The 17,830-nt window shown below is 39.4% G+C and overlaps 1 protein-coding gene across 9 annotated transcripts in view; it reads right to left on the bottom strand.

The window, feature by feature from the left end:
• Positions 1-17,830, bottom strand: part of TNRC6B (trinucleotide repeat containing adaptor 6B) — a 131,284-nt gene that overhangs the window by 66,866 nt on the left and 46,588 nt on the right. Inside the window, exon 1 of one of the 9 annotated variants that reach the window (XM_056481804.1) lies at positions 13,158-13,692. The exons of 6 other annotated variants lie outside the window; for them this stretch is intronic. In XM_056481804.1, coding sequence (XP_056337779.1) covers positions 13,158-13,162 — 5 coding nt within the window. In that variant the 5' untranslated portion in view covers positions 13,163-13,692. Of the gene's footprint in view, positions 1-13,150; positions 13,693-17,830 lie in introns of those variants that run through there. 2 more of the 9 variants (XM_056481803.1, XM_056481801.1) reach the window with 2 other exon arrangements.

Raw genomic sequence — 17,830 nt, 5'->3', positions numbered from 1 at the left:
GTTATTAGAATCCATGGAACAAAACCAACACAAGTAGTAGCCACTGCATTGCAATATAGTCCTGCCACCCTAAATTGCACACCTTCCTGACGTAGATGGGAAAACACAGGCCTGTGCTCAACACTGTAGTGCCACCTCACCCATTACCTGTGCAGATGGCCTGAGACACCCATATAAGGTGACTTAGAAAACCATAAAAGTGTCTCTTCTTCATTCCAAAGACTGTAAAAGGAAAACAGCATTCTGCAGGCCACATAATGTACCTGTTTGAGAGTTTATTTTAAATTAACTAGCCACAACAGTTATGATGCAGAAACAAAAGAAGCTCTAGAAAATAGTCCATTAACAGGCAGAGATGATTGCCACCTCTCACAGTCACTAATCCGGTATTTTTGATCCATCCATTTTTATAGTTCTGATGCTGTGCACCACTCTCTAGCTGCATTTTTTTTTTAAAAAAGCTAACTTTGTTTCATGCCTTCTGGAAATAAAGCATAGATTAAACCACCTAGTCTAGACATGCAACTCTTACTAACTGCTAAATAAACAATAATTTCCTTATTTCTTAAGCAAAGAAATTAGAAAGTTTAAGTGAAAAGTGCTCACTGTATCCTCAGGCATTTGTCTAAACTAAGGGTAGTCTCCCACCAGGGAAAGAATTTCTTTTAACTATGCCATTATTCCTATGGAATTGGTGCCTGCCCAATCTCAGCAGTCAGTCATCTGAGAGCTCTTCCTATTTGCATTGAGTGCAGTAGACAAGATTTCTGAAGTCTTGATTGAGGGTTCTCATTCCTTGTCTCTTTCCAGGAATTATAATTTACAGCTTAAGTGATGAATTTTACTTGCTGCTTATGTCATTCACAGATAGAGTACCAGATCAATTTCTAACTTCAATCCTACATAAATACCTTCTGCTTTTGAATACAGTACATCAAGATAACTAAAGAAAATTTTTAAAATAGTAAATGATCAATGAGGACTATGCATCTTGCTTACAAAAATCTAGTGTCATTTCGTACTCAAGAAGATGGAAACATTTTAAAACTAACTACATTACTATCAAAGAAGAAATTTCTTTTGTAAACCAAGTCAGCTCCAGAATATATTCCAGAAAGCTTACATTCCTTCACAACACAGAAATTCCCATCAGAAAGTTGCTTAACATACAAAAATTCTAAGATCACAGGAACTTGTAGACCACATACAACACGGCTATGGATAACCTTTCAGGAAAGGCCACTCTCTTTCTGTTACAGAAGAGGGAAATTCTAAAGCAAGATATAATCCAGAAAAGAATCCAGAATAAGGAAACCATGGAACTGCCACTTCAGAGGTTACAAAAGAGCATGGCCACAACGGTACACAGAAAATAAAAATATTAAGTTACAAAAGAAAAAGTGAGGCAAAAATTATAGTGATATAAATGAAATTTTAGCACTTAACACATTTCTAAAGTACCAAGATTAAGCTGATTTGTCTTGTTAAATTCTCCATCCAAGTAGTATTTGCTACTTTTAGGTTACTTTTTGCCCTGCAGCCTTATGCAAGATTATTTTAATCAAAACCACACATTTCTCATGTTCAGTGTCATGAGACACAAAGAAATGCATAAAACTCACAGACTATAATCTTCAAAGAGTAACAGACATTCTTTTATTTCTGAGTGGTTAGAAGTGTGCACTCTTTCTCAGCATCAGACCTAACAGAAACACCTAAATCAGAAAAGCATTCAGCACACAGATCCACCTAAGTTTGGCATCTTTCCAGTGATGAATATAATTCTGACCTCTGCTGACAGAAGATCTGAAGACTCCCATCTTAAATTAATAACTACCCCTTCCTATCTACCAATGATAAATGTCACAAGTGTGGAACACAGCTGTTTCCTCTTTTTAGACATCAGGCAAAACCAGTGTATGATCATGACATTCATGTAAGGTATTCACTGTTCCACAAAACATTGCACTTCTAATCTATTCAGTTAAACCTTTCTCGATCCTCTTTAAGAAAGGTAGCTCTGCATAAAGATAGGTCAACTCTTTGCTGCTATATAAAGTTGAAGGTTAAAATACGTAAGCTGATGTGGGAGACTATTTCCTGCTGAAAGAAAAGCCCTTTAAACACTAGAACCTCAAATCTAATTTGTCAGCTTATTGATGCTTCTACGCATACTGCCAGTGCAAAGCACCTGTCTTTCCATGGAGCCACTGTTTTAGAAAAATGGTTAATGTTACCTAGCAGAAAAGTGAGCATGACCTGATAGTAGAAGCAATACATAAATCAGTCACACACATAAGTGTTTAAAATTCCAAATTTTAGGTGAAAGACCAGACCTTTAGCTTTAATCAAATCTATCTGCTAAGCTGGAGGTGCCAACTGGACTTATGGTTATCAATAAATGCAATGCACACTTGACTGACCTAAATGGGGAAGTGCACCAAGTAAGAGTCACCAACTTTTCTCTACGCTCTTTCTAAGGAGTACACAAGAAAAAAAATAAATTGGCTTCACTGGAAACATCATTCTTAGTTAAACCAGCCCTTTACAAGCTTACTCTTAACTAACACCTTGTTTCAACAAGGGAGTGGGGTAAACTTTATTCAGCCACTGAAGCTATACTACCAACTTAAACCAAGGGGCAACACAGCTCATAATGAAACAAGCTCAGCTGGGTTTCCCACTCACACTGCCAGAATCTAGCCCCTAATACTGTTACTGATGGAGACAGGGTAGCAACTCCAAACTCAGCAAAACTCATCACTAGATGGTTACAGTATTCCTGGAAGACCTGCTGGGAAGAACTATACAGTTTAATTACAACATATTACCAGCTGTAATACATTAATAAAGCAAGAACTGCCACAACAATATCCATCTCTAAAGTGGTCCAGGCTTATGCAAACCCGATAAACCCAGTTTAAACGTCTTCTGAAGCCACAGCCAAAGGCAACTGGGACTTGTAAACATTCAAACAGCTGAAACTGAAAGGGAGACTCAAAGGATTTTCCACAGGGCTTGGTTTGGAGCGAGTGGTTGTGTGGCACTTGGCTGCTGGCTGGGGTTAAACCATGACACTGCATAAAAATGGAGGGCGAGTAAAAAAGCAGACCACTGTAATGTTCAAATTAATTATTCTGATTTTCATTAATTACCAATGAAATTTTTAGATGCATCCTCAAAGTGCATACCACTCAAGAGAAAATTCTTTTCAAAGAATCAGGTATAGTCACACTGCACACACTGGGAGACATCAGTGCTTCAATTCCTCAGGAGTGAGATATTTTACTGTTAAGCTTTGATACTTGGACTTTAAAAAAAAAAAAAAATTAGCACTTTTGCTACCTTCAATAGACAAAACAAAGCTTTACTTCCTGGTAAGCAAACAAAAACCACCTCAGTGTTTTGTTTGGTTCTGGTTTTTTTTTAGTTTGTATTCTCTGGCTAAGTTCCACGTTCATAATTTAGGAAAATAACCTTACTATACATTTGCATAAAGCCTCAGTTAGCAAAAAACAGCACACAAATTAAAGTACTTCATGGAAAAAAAGAAGAATTCTACTTTGCTGGTAAACCTTGGTATTAATGTCTGGAAAAGATGTCCCTTTTACTGTGAAATGGACTTTTAAATCCCTGTCAGGATTTTTAACAGCACAGAAAAATAATTCACAGTGGTGATGTTCATTGTGTAATAATATTTTAGATCAAAACCTTCTTCCTAAAGGGAGCTCCTGAAATAACCAGAGCTGTCCATACATTCAATAGAAGCTACTTCAAGCTTTTACTTCAGGAAGGAAGAAAATACTGGGCAGCAAATCTACAGCAGGTTCTCACTTCTTTCATACTGCACTGAAGGATAACAATGTTTAAAGCCTCATTAAAAACTCCACAAGTGTTAAATATAGAACGTGAATTTCAGTTTAATAAACAGTCAACTTCGGGCAGACTATGTCTGGATTAGGTTTTTACTTCTATTTTAAAACATCAAAGAAAATCAAATTTCAGGGCATTTTTTTAATGTCATTAGTATTTCTCAAGGTAGCATGCAGAGCAGCAGCTTTTAATCCTGAATTCCTCTACACTCAGAAAAAGCCCTTAGTCTGACCTCGAGGCACTGCACTAGGTTTTGTCACAATTTGTGACCCAGCTATGATAATCATGCTCCTTGGCAAGTGGAAGCCCACAAGTGCTGAACCAACTCTTTAACACCAAAGCTTTAGTGCTTGAAATTGAGAAAGGTGAATTACACAATTGCACATGACGATTTCTGTTAAATCAGCTTTGTTCCCTCAAATCCATGAAAAGAAAAAAAAGAAAAAAAAAAAAAAAAAAAAAAAAAAAAACCAACAAAAAAAAGCATCATTCTATTCACAATTCAATACAGCTGTGTATGACTGGCTTCAGCCCCAGGCCACAAGCCAGGAACTTCTGAGTTCAAGTCTGGCTCTGCCTCTGACTTTCTGTGTGGCCTTCAGAGAGCCTCTGGATTTCTCTGCTGCTCCTCTAACATCTGTACACTTACCTTACAGAAAGGCATTTGCTTCGTTTGTGTAGGCTTTTCCCAAACACGAAACTTGAACTGACTTTGAGAGCCATTCTTATTGTGTATTGAACACCTCTGCCCTGCCAAGAAGTCTCTACCTGTCAGTTGATACCTGGTGGTTTTTAACTGTAGTAACTGCCAACATTCACTTATTACATATGTGCATACACACACAAATATAAAAAAATGTAATAAGCTGGAAAATAGACAATTATTTCAAAGTTTCTTAACAAACACAATGAAAAAAAGGAAATTGCTCTTCATTGTAAGTTTAATTATAGCATGTAATTCAATCTGCAACCTTGTTCTTATTAATGCACTGAGGCAGTGATGAAGCCTGCTTTTAACAGCTTAACATTAAACACGTAGAGCGAACAACGCTCAAGCTAAAATGATCTCAACAATTAATATTTAGAATAGTACTTAAACAATAGAAAAATGGCCTAAGAATGCAAAGGGGAAGAAGCACTTAGGCTCAACTAAGTTACCTAACAGTAACTGAAACATCATTTAAAAGGTAAGTTTTTTTTAAGCAAAGATCCTGAGAAGTTATATAAACTTAAGCTGACCCCATACTCCCAAGTCCATGGCAGAAGAGTTTCACTTCACATTACCCAGACTGAAGCAGAATGTAATGGAGACTGACACAGCCAACCTCAGCTTTTTCTGAGCACAAAACACCACGTACAGCTCATCATCTTTAGAACAACCACCTTTAAATCCACATCTAAGAAACAATCTTGTCCCCAAAACTTTATCGAGACAGTCTGACTTTCCAAAAACTAACCTGCTTGGTTTTTAATGACCCAACTACAGCAAGCTAGCTTAAAGAATTCTGCAACTGTGGCTTTAGGATACTTTAAGCTTCCAAGGTAAATTCTAGCCTCTCAAAGTTTAGCTTTTATCTGCTTTTGCCTTTTTCATCTTGTTATACCCAAAATCTGGTAAAAACACACTTCCTACAATTTTTCTGTGTCAGGATATATATTTTATTTATAGTAACTGGTAAATGTAGAGCAAAACTATCTCCTAACTAACAACGCAGCAGAGTCAATTTGATGCAGAATAATGTGCTATTTTGTGATAAAAACAGTCTCAAGGACTCAAGGACTTAATCAGAAGTCACCATTCCAGAATAGCTACCATGCAAGATGAGGTGGTTATATGCAAATTCAGATAGCTTTTGCACAAGAAGACTAAACTGGTTCAAACAGCTGAAAAATTATCTGCATGTAAGGCTTAGGATACTCCCATCCCAAGCCACTTACTAAGCCTTCTTACTATAATTCAGAGGCTTTCAAAACATATTTGCCAATTAAGGAAAGTTAGTAGAAATACCTTATTGAAGAAGTACCTGTAACCAAACTTACTAGGGAGATCTACTCTCCACCTAGATGAGATTTTGTTTACAGTTTCCCACACCACACCACCATCAGTGTGTTTCCATAGGACAAAGCAGACACAAATGCTACAGCAAGGCCAGTGTACTGGTTAGGAAGTGCTCCTGCCAAGGTGATCTAGGTCTGCTCTGAACAGAATTACAGGACAAAGGCCAAGACAAAAATCAAACAAAAGTAACCCTAATGCCTTGTATTCTCTCTCTTTCTCAGCATTGCTTGGTCTGGTTGATATGAATTGAGCAGATAATGTGAACATTACCTGCAAAGCAATAGAAAACCTGACTCTGTAACACAAGGGTATTTAATTTAAAATTCCCATTAATACTGCTACAACTACCTTATGTAGCACCAGCTGAAACCATCTTTTATAGTAGGCTGAAAAAGCTTTTGGAGTTTTACTTCAGGTTAACCAAGCATTTTTAGAGGCAATTTGAACCTAGCCCACATTTAGATTCCAACCAGTGCACATGAACTTCTAACGGCATACACAAAGAAAAACAGAGTTAGACATAACATTACATATATGTAACTTCAACAAGACATCCTCTATTTCCATGTGCCATATTTTTAACCAGTTTTAAGTGTATTATTTTGTATTTTTCTAAAATTTATCACAGAAGATCCCTTAACTAAAACAGTGACGTGATAACACTAATTATTCCCAAGCAAAATCTAACAAAACAGGAAAGGTTTATTTATATAGTCTTAACTACGATATAGAAGACTTTTAAAAATTCACATGGGAATGAAGCAATCTACTATTTTCTGTTTCACAGGACAACTGGTTTTCAGTGCACACAGGAATAAGCTAAGAAAAAACGTGCTAAGTTTTGGTACCTTCTACCCTCTTCCCCTGCATATAGGAGGTAGCCATTTTCATTTTTATTGTCCTCAAACTCTCTTCAAATAAGAAGCAGAACAGCCTGGAGAAAATCCAGCGAGAGCTACCAGATTAGAATTTCCAAGCATTATAATACCAAAATTCACTTATATGTTGTGATTAAATCATTCTCCCTATGAATTGTTCAGCAAAAGGCTGAGCACAAGCATATTATATTTTTAGCTGGCAAAGTGATGTATCAGAATATATCAGTTTCACTCTAGTCAATGAAGTTCTCAGTAGTCAATATCTTGCTGTTTTGTAGTCAAGTACATCTAGAGTATCAACACAGAATTAGAACTATATGTTTTAAATCAGACCCTGAATCCGGCGTGATTGCTTAAGCAAAATTATATACAATTAAAAATATAAATGCTAATACAGAAGCAGCAACAAGAGCGTGAACGCTGCTATATTAGCACTCTAATATTAACTTGCAATGTCTTCTACTGCCAATACTAAAATTCAAATCAGAGGGAAACAGTGGAAGAAAATACTGAAGACTTATTTAAGTGACACAGGACACTGCATCCTGGAAAACTGGATAGCTCAGGCACAGCCAAGTTCACAAACATACAATGAACCACAACGACAACACATTTGTGTAAATTTGCACACAAAGCACATGTAAAATGGGACAATTAAGCTCAACTCTAATTAATGGTTAAGTGGCATTAAGAGATCATACATTTAACCTTTGCTATTTTCATATAGGTCAACTAGCTCAAAAAACTCAGAATCTACAAAAGCTATTTTAAAATCCCCAATTCTAGCAGTGCCACTGCAGCTTAAGTTTTGCCATTTTCCTACATACATGGCGGCTGTGCCCAACAGCCACTGAGATTACAAGTGAACAGCAGATTTATGGTTATGTTATACAGCAAATGCTGTGCCTAATAAGGGGGGGGAAAAACCCCACAGAGAATACCAGAAGTAATTTTTGTGTTGTTTCATTTTCTAAAGAAATACTTCTTCTCTGATTCAGAAATTAAGTCGATATTCTGCATTAGCTTAAATCAGTTCAGCTGCCGTACTCAGACCTGTACTTCAGGAAGCCTTAACTCTACATCTGCTAAGCACACTAGGAAAGATAAGCATGCTTCCCTTAAAATTTTAGCATGCACACTGGGGTTTCATGTACTTTCAAGGCACTAAAAACGAATGGTCACCTTGATTTAAAAAAATTCACGCCTTTCTGCTTTTTAGTTGCTGAAGTAGCCATGCTATTCAAAGCACACCCAACTACAATGGAGCTCCATGGCAAAATGATGCTCTTCTGACACAAAAGAAGACAACTACGTTTTTTTTTGCAGAGAATATATCTATAGAAATAAACACAGAAAAAGTGGAAGTGTTTTTTTGCTAGACTACCTCATTGCAAAATTTCTTGCTGCTTTTATTGGAGCAACCTCAAAATTTGTTGATCTTCCCCACTGTTAAAATGTGGCCTCACACATCCCATCCTAAGAGAAGTCACCTGCTGGCATGAAATCAAACACAGTTGTATCTTGATGCCTTGTTTTGGTTTAGTTGTAGTAAATTCCAAGGTCGCATTTCACATCTAAAAGTCTCAATTTAACACACATTTTCATTTATTTAAACGCTTTATACTTTTAAGCGTTTTGCCACCTATCAGTGGCAAGGTACTTTTACATTATTTTCTCTGCCTAGCATACACAAACATGCATTTGAGTTCAGCACAAATTGCACCACTGTAAGGAGCAGTAGTCAACTTTCATTCTTACTAACTGTTTTTCTGTTTTTAACAGAACTGCCTTCACTAGTTTATTTCCAGCTGTATTAGCACACATTTTTCCGTGGTGTTCAACCCATTTTGGTTTGTTCTGCCTTTAAAGTTCATCTCGTGTTTTATAAATCTATCTTCTCTTAGGTATCTGAAAAAAACTCCAATGGCTGCACCTTATGTTATGTTTTCCCACATGACTAAACAGGCTAATTAAAACTAGTCCTTAAAGTACAGTATTTTGAATGAGAAGTCCTCCAATTTACCCAAGCTGTAACACCCAAATATCACATCAACCAGTTCTTAAGACACAACTTTTCAGAAATTATTTAAAAATACACAACTGTAGTAGCAGCAAGGTATTTAATCCTTAAACTATAATGCCGGCATAGTGTATACAGACATGAAAACAGCCTTTAAAATGACAATATCCATTAGCCTTAGAAATTTCCTTCAAAAGTGTGTTAATGGTACAAAAAAAAAAAAAAAAAACCAAAAAAAAACCAAGAGTTTGCACATATTCATGCTGCTCCCAGAATATATGTCTTGTCTCAGCAAGAAAAAAAACCCCAAACCCACCAAAGCCAAACCAAAACAAAACCCCAACCAAACAAAAAACAAAACATCACCACCACGCCCCCCCCCCACCCTCCCCCCGTGTTGTGCTCTTTAGTAGGAAGCCTATGTGTAAAGGAGAACTTAAGCAGTGACAGGTGCTAAATGTACAGCTCTGGAGTTGGAATTCACCACAGATACAGAAAATCACCACAAATACGGAAAGGCACCCTTCCTCCTGTGTTCTGAAGAGCAATTACGGCACCATCATAACAACAAAATAGAAATATTCCCAATATATATAGTATTTATCTCCATGATACATCCACATTTGCCTTCAATGCTGAAATGGCCAAAAACTGTTATCTTAACACCCAACTTCAAGCAACTTGTTGGACCAATATTTGAAATATGGCACATATAATCATACCATGTAACACGGCTAATTCTAGCACTACATTAGCAACTAATGATTTCAGAAGAAATACATCTTTGTATTAATCTAACCTGAATTCTACATCTGTTTAGCAAATTAATTCTGAAGCAATGTTAGCCCAATATTTAAAGATTAGCTACTTGAAATCCAAGGTAAAAATACTAGAACTGTGATACACCTGATTCCCTTGACAGGACATAAAATACAGGTCCTTGGAGCTAGACATCCTATGTATCTTATTTTCTTGACTCAAATCTTGGACTGTTTAAACAGGAAACCAATACTTAACAAGGTGAAACAGCTCTTAGGAAGGCAGTAGACAGTTTCTTAATCAATTAAAGCAAAAAAAAAACCCTGAAACTTCTCAGTTATGAACTACTAGCAGCTGAAGAGAATACCAAGAGTGCAGCTTCCAATAAATAACGTTCAAAATAAACTGCATATTAAACTTCTCACCTTCCACCCTGGTCCAAATGGAATGTAGATCCATAATGACCAGAATTAAAGAACTGTGCTTCAAGATGCAAGACAAGTTTCTAAACGGGTACCAGGAATGTTGTGAATAAAAAATATCTTCCAGAAATACTATATTTCCATGGATTTTTTTCCTCATAAATTTAGATGCTTTTCCTCTACTAAGCCATCTATTAATAGGTAAGAAACAAAAATCTTAAAAAGGTTTAGTTGAAATCAGCTGGCAAAGACTGCATGATCTTACAAAGTTTCTTTTTCTTCCTTCTCAGCAGGAGAGAAAGAGGCTAAAAGAAAAGCAACTGAAACTAAGCATACTGATCTTTCAGTCACTTGTTTTCCCTTAATTTTTTCCCATTAGAATTGCAGACTCCTGTATATTGAAGCTCAATGGTAATAAGGTTTTTCTTGTCAATTATTTCTCAAGAATCTCTTAAATGTAATGCAAAAATCTCCAGGGGTTCTGCTGACTACAGACTTCACTGTAGCTTTCAACCTACTAAAACAGTCTGCTTCGGAAAGGGACTGATTCCTGTAGATACCAATAACAATTGACATGCAAATGCAAACAGAAAAATTTAATAAAGCTTCTGAACTCAGCATCGTCACTTCAAACTGAATGAAGCAAAAAAATTTCCCCTACCCCCACGCCTCTGTAAACTTCAAACTGATCTAGAAATTGCAACCCAAATCAGGTCCCTCAAAATTAAATGTTTGTTCCTGTTGTACTGCAGGAACGCACCAAATACAAACAGCATTGAGAACTGCCCAGATTCACGCTTAAAATCCTGTGGCTGCACAGCCCTCAACACACTATGCTGTAAGATCTGAGGGGTCTGAGTGTATTTTTAAGAGGAATTGCTTTAATTGGTCCTATACACAGTTACAGCCTCACAAAACTGCTAAAATGTTTGAGACTCCTTATTGGAATGATACCTATTATTCTCAATAGCTGCCTTTCGTCTGACCACAACAGCTTCTGTAGCTAGGAGCAGTTGCAGTTATTGGGAACCACCCTGTATTCCATCACCTTAACCATCAAGTTAAATCTACAAACATCTACACATTCTGCAAGTGTGTAACGTAGGCAGTAAGGCACGAAGGCAAAAAAATACACAGAAAAGGCAAGTACTGTTCTGAAGTGCCGATTCTGGGAAGACTACATCCTACAATGCTGCCAGCTCAGGACACAATCTGGGTTTTCTTGACTTCCTCATTATTTCACCCATGCTGTTCTACTGCAATTATCACGTAAACTACAGTAACTAATGTTTCTGTCCAGTAAGCAACAAATCTGGGAAAACTCCTACTTTACACTGCATTTGAAAACAGTTCTAATGTCTAATTATTATTTGTCAATCAACAGGTAGGTTCAAAATATTCTGGCTACATCCAGATCTCCACTGAGCCCAAGAAGGTTTTGAATAACAAAAGCCATCAGGTTACATCATGTCAAAGACACCGAACGTTTTTACAGCATTTCCTCAGATACTTGCCAGTACCAAGAAGGTGGAATCTATTAAGTTCATTAACACTAAGCAAAGGGCATGTGTTACTTCACATATTAACTGGGTTATCCATTACTACCAAATGCTTAATGACCAAAATTACCAGCAAAGTACACTGCGTAAAATGTGAACAAAGTTCTCTTTTATTGGCTTCCTCTCATTTAAATTTAAAAAAAAAAACCACTCCAAACACATCACCTCTTAATTTCCATGAGAAACTTAACGTACTGCAGAATTATTTTGAATATTTGCTAGCCAGTGCAGAAAAACAAAAACTCCCAATATGTACAAAACTGTAATGACAACAGCCAGATACAATTTCAACAAGCTTATTGAAATTTGTCTCCTCCATTTAACTGTATGCACGTAAAGCCACAAAGAAATATAAAATATGAGCCATCTTGTAGGCTTAGAAAGTTGACCTGCTAACCACAATCATTGCACTAATGCACTGCAACGTGGAGTACATTCACACGATTATTTGCAGAATTATCTGCTGCTTACAGCTATCACAAAATATCACAATGCAATACCCGTGAGGAAGGGGTGAAGAATAAATGTGCACCACCACAGAATTTTTTTCATTTAACCTCACAAAAAGGAGCATTACATCACACTCTTACAATGCAGGAGGAGGGGCCTGTTCTCAGAAAGCAAGCTCCAGCTATTTCCCTTTAATTTTCTGCTTGGTTCTGGAGGGAGTTGCAAAAAATAACTCGGATTTAAATTTTTAGCAACACAGAAGGCTGGAGGGGAGGGGAAAAAAAAAAAAAAAGCGAGAGAGTAAATGCAGGCAAAGGGCTGCGCTAAGGTGGAGATGAAAGCTTGCTTTCCGTGGAACACAAAACCCCGGCAGCGGCCAGCATCCCGCACATTCCTGAGTACCTGGCGCACGCCGGATGGGCCGCCAGCCCGGCCGAGCCCCGAGGCGGCGGCGGCGGCAGCGCCGGGCCCGGCCCGAGCCGCGGCCCCGCAGCGCTCCCGGGGCGGCTCCGGCCCCGCAAAGCTCCCGGGACTCGCCGGGGCGGCTCCGGCCCCGCAAAGCTCCCGGGACTCGCCGGGGCGGCTCCGGCCCCGCAAAGCTCCCGGGACTCGCCGGGGCGGCTCCGGCCCCGCAAAGCTCCCGGGGAGGCTCCGGCCCTGCAGCCCTCCCGCGGAAGGTACGGCCCCAGCCGACCCCGCTCCGACCCAGAGGCAGAAAGAATGCCAGCCCGGTTTTATACATGCAAATTTTTGCAGCAGATTTAAGACCTCCGCGTGCTGTAGGGAAGAAATCTGTCTTTAAAAAGGCTCTATTTAAATAAAACAAGATTTTCAGCACTATCTTGTACTTCACCAGCTCGAAAAATACAAACGATCTTCTCTAATTTGCCTAGGTGTTTTAAATTACAAATATCTTCCAAATCCACATCACACTTGTACGGAGAGCTCCTTCCAAAAATCCCCAAAAATCCACTAAATGTGCCGTACACGTACAAGCAGAAAACATCTGAAGCAAGTCTTTGTGCTAGAAAAGACACCTCTGCAAAACCACGGATGGAAACGGTCAGCTCAGGCTCTTAAAAAAAAAATAAAATCAACTGATATGTAAAAACAATAAAACATAAACGTACCACTAACCTCATAAAGTGCAGCAGTGCTTAAATCCAGCGAGTTGAGGCATACAAGGTAGAAATGGAAATGAAAAAAAAAAAGATCCAAAAATGGTTTTGTGTTTTTGCTTTTTCGTTTAGTTTTTTTTTTTTCTTTTTTGTTAATTTTTTGCTTTTTTGCTCTCTCTCTTTTTTATTTCAAGCGTTCAGAACCCAGCAGACGCTCCGTCGGCCATTTTGGCTGCGCTCCCTCGCTCTCCTCTCGCTCCCTCCCTCTCGCTCCCTCTTGCTCTCTCTAAAGGAAGCAGCTTTTTTGTGACCTTCAAATACGGGCGGCTCACGTGACCCCGCGCGCGCTGTCACTCACCGCCTTAAAGGGACAGCGCCCTGCCCGCACCGGGACGGCCTCCCGCGCCGAGCCCCGCGCTCCGCCGGGATGCTGCTCCCCGCCCTCGTCGGGCAGGGGCGAGGCACAGGGAGGGTACAGAGTGGGGGGGCCTGAGAGTACGGGAGGGCGGCCCAGATGGAGCTTCTCTCTTTAAAACCGGCTAAAAAGCCAGCAGCCAATTATGCTAATTCCACATGAGGGCTGCAGAGCCGACAAGCGGCGAACGGTGAATGCCAAGTCCCTCCAGCCACACGCGCCGTTCTGCGGCGCGCCGGGAACGCCGACCCCAGCGCTCGCCTGGAGGGGAACCCCCACTTTAAACACAACGCCCTGGCTCAAGGACAAGAGGTTCATGCTCAGACCAAAGTTAATGCGGGCTGTAACCAGACTGCCCACACCACACACACGCATAAACCCGAGATCAAGGTCCAGACACGGGAACAGCCGCAGGACAGCAGAGCAAACTCGGTCTCTCCTGCTGCCTCGCCTGCTTTAAGTCTCAGGCTGCAACTCAGCCATTAGGCAGACACTCCACAGCCTCTTCCCAACAATTTCCACAGATAACCGCTCTAACAGCGGTTGAAACAGAGAATCCCAGCATCCTGCAACATAAAAAAAAAAAATAGAAAAAAAAATCTGCAGGATGTTTCCAGATGTTACCTTGAACGTGCAGAAACAGTAAAGAATACAGTTCAGCAAAAGGATATGGTGACGCGGGTACGATCCTGCTGTGAGGAGACTTGCTCCTGAGTCAGCCCAACACAGGTAGGAAATGCTGGACTGTGTAATGGAACCATGCCTGGTCAGGGAACTGACAGCTTGCTAAAATATATATATCTTTAATTCTGTACAGTTATGCAACATAACTATGCAGAAAGTAAAAAAGCCAAAATACACCTGAACACTAGGAAAATTTTTGACATGCACCTTCGTGACACTTTGCGTCTGGGTGTGTGCAAATTGCTTTAAATACTACAGCCTATAAATACTGCCATCTCAGATTTACAGTTACATTGTTGCTGTGCTTATACGAACTTCTACTTACTCATTCTGCATAAAATTAGCCAAAGATTAAGTGCTGCTAAATCCTTTAGACACAAAACCACTGACCAAGTGGGAGGCTAAGTCTGGCAAGCGGGTCCACTCCGAACCTCGTGATTATACGTGAGGGTCTCCTTACCTTCTGCACTTTTTTTTTTTGTATTACCAGTCTCTGCACAAATCTTTTTCAAATTGATTATAACCTGATTTTCCTTGCTATGCTTCATGCAGGTAGTAAGCAACAGAGGGAACTTCATCATCAAACTCTGTTAAGTTGTGCTTGCACAAATTTATATGAAAACCTGCTTTTGCCAATAATTACAGAACCACAGAATATTCTAAGTTGGAAGGGACCCACAAGGATAATGAAAGTCCAACTCCTGGCCCTGCTGAAGCCACCCCAGGAATCACACCATGTGCAGGGGAGTGTTACTCAAACACATCTTGAACTGTGTCACAGACACGGTGCTTTTGCCAATACTTTTGACAGGAATTCTTTAAGCATCTAAATCACTCATTCATGACAATACCATGGAATGAAACTAACATGGAGATCCATGGGAGGGCACTCCAAAGGAATTAATTTCAGGGGGGCAGAAGCTGTATATCTTACGAATGAGAATAAAAACCTTTATTATGTATTATCATAGAACATAAGCCACAGGCCTCATCAGGAGGCCGTGAAATGCTAGTGTAGCTCTGGTTCTGACATGTTTTGCTCCCACCTTCATGATAAGGTACAGAAACTCAAACGGGGATTCTGCCACTGACAGGGTTTCTTCAACATGTCTACAGCCTGCACTGTAACCATCTGTCTCTGCAGGCTCAAGAAACTCTGGCAATAGCTAAAGTAAGTTGCATTTTTGGGCACTTAATGAAATAGAAGCAGCTGGATGTAACTGCTCAGGTTGCTCTGTCTAAGCCAGAGCAGAGAATTGCCCTGCTGGATGTAGCAGATTGGAGTGTTTTGTGGCTGGCCTAATCCAAACACAGCAATTTAGGAAATGTGGTGAAAACTCAGGGAACATCTTATTTGTGGCAAGACCCAAAGAGATCACCACAATTGCTCTAAATCCCTAATGACAAAATCCAAACCAACTGCTAGACATCCGATTTACACAGTTTCATAAAAGCAAATGTATATGCAGATCTACGTGAAACAGCTACCCCCTCCTGAAAAAATGCATTAAATACTGCAGCTACATGTTCTATGCATGTTCACACCAAGTATGACAGCATGCATTAAGCTACAGACAATTTTATTCCCTCTAAAAAGCCAAATTGTTTTACTGAGACCTATAAATCCTCTTAACTTCACTAAGGTTTGCCAACACTCCTTTCTGAAATCCTGGAAGCCTACCTCAAGGAGTTGATAATACTGTGATGACTTTCAGAAACAAGCACTCACTTGAGTTGCTATGCATCCAAGCGGAAATAACTGCTATAAAATTTCACCTCACCAATGCTCTATTGACAAAGCTTTTTTAATCAGAAAGTAAGCAAATTATCAGTGAACCAAAAATATTTAGAGAGTCCAGTTTGGGTAATTCTTAAATAACTGTAGCTTTAATTGAAATTTTTCCACTACCACTTGAAAGGTATCAGTTCTTTACCTATTCTTGTCAGCATATTAAGATGGCTAACGAAAAGTTTTTGGGCTTGTTTGATTTGGGAGGTTTGTTTGACTTTTGTTTGCAATGCAGCATAGTAGTTCAGAAAACAGTGGAGTAGACCATAAAAATAAACAGCATATCCAAAACCTGCACATTCCTTTTCAGAGGCCAATTGCATTCCAAAAACCTAACCATTAATTATTCTGATGCCAACAGGCTGTTCATAGCCAGTGTTAATAGGTTATAGCCTTGTTATGTGCTACTAAGTTATCTGATTACAAACACTTCATTTCTAAGCTCCTTCCATCTGAGGATCATAAAGCAGTTTAAAATCTTTAATGAAGCCTCACAGTGCTCCTATGAGGACAGTATCCAGTATCAGCAGACATATACATGCACATTAAGAGAGATGCTTACAATTGTGGATTCCCGTGCTAGTACCTCAGCTGAGACAGGACAGGAATAGATTTATTAATTCATATTAAGCTGTATTGTGGTTCTAGTAAAAGCTCATTCTTTTTGATGACCTATCAACAGGAATCAAGCAATTGGGCTTCAATATTATGTTCACAGGCATGCTCCAGTGTCCACTGGAACTGAGGCATCCACACCCTCCTAGCTATCATCTCAAAACGGAGACCTGGTCTGTCTGACCTATAGATCTTTACTCAAGTTTAAAAGGATCTGAGTTCATCCTAGTCCATATGCAAAACTCCTCCTTTCATGAGCTGGCATTTTGTTTGGGCTCAAAGTCCTACAGTTTGATGTCATATCTTACTTTGAAGGCTGCACCCTCATCTTCCCAACACTGGACCCCACCCACTGGGCTTTCTATACTGCCTATACACCCATGGCAATAAATGTAAGACTTATTTTTTTCCCCAAAAAAGTTCTTCATAGCTGATACTATGACAGTGGAAAAGTCAAATAATCTCATACTAACACAGCTCCTCAGCAGAAACCTCAAATATTAACAAGTTTCTCATAGCATGACTGCCTTGTCACTAACTGTCCTTTCTCCTGCTGCTGAAGTTTGCCTTCTGAAATATCAGAGGAAAAAAGGCAGATTTTACTGCCAACATGAACTGAAGCTGACATGCCCTCTACCCTACTGCAGCTCATCAGTTAGATTTCTCCAGATCTCTCTCTCCCAACCCCAGAACTGGGGTGCAGCAAGACATGCAAGATAATTGGAGGCAGATTACTCACCAGCTCCCCAACCAGTCCCCAGCAGTCCAACTGTCCAGGATCACAACCCCACCAAGCATAACTCTTCAAGTTAAAAGGGAACAGGAAAGTGTCTTTCCTGAGATCAGGCTAAAATCATAACTGAGGGTAGGGACGTGTATGCAAGGACTGTGTTTCATAGTTTCACAATTTCTAATAATAAAAAGCAACCAGAGAACTCCATAAATTAAGGAACAGAAATAAAATCTTAACTATTCATTGACTGCTCTTAAAACTGCCATATGGTTTATTTCAAAGGAACAATTAAAAACAGTCTCAGTCCTGGATAACGGATAGTTAGATCACTTTTAAATTATTTTCTCTGAATAGATAGAGATGCTGAAGCCCAACACCTCTGAAAATTGAAGATGATAGCTAATTCTGGCTGTACCAACATACTTGTTTTTTAAAGTCTTCACAGAAATTTCACCC

The sequence above is a fragment of the Oenanthe melanoleuca genome, chromosome 1A (assembly GCF_029582105.1).
Source record: "Oenanthe melanoleuca isolate GR-GAL-2019-014 chromosome 1A, OMel1.0, whole genome shotgun sequence".
In the NCBI taxonomy this organism is placed as follows: domain Eukaryota; kingdom Metazoa; phylum Chordata; class Aves; order Passeriformes; family Muscicapidae; genus Oenanthe; species Oenanthe melanoleuca.
The sequence above is the reverse complement of the archived record's forward strand: the minus strand, read 5'-3'. Positions and strand labels throughout refer to the sequence as shown.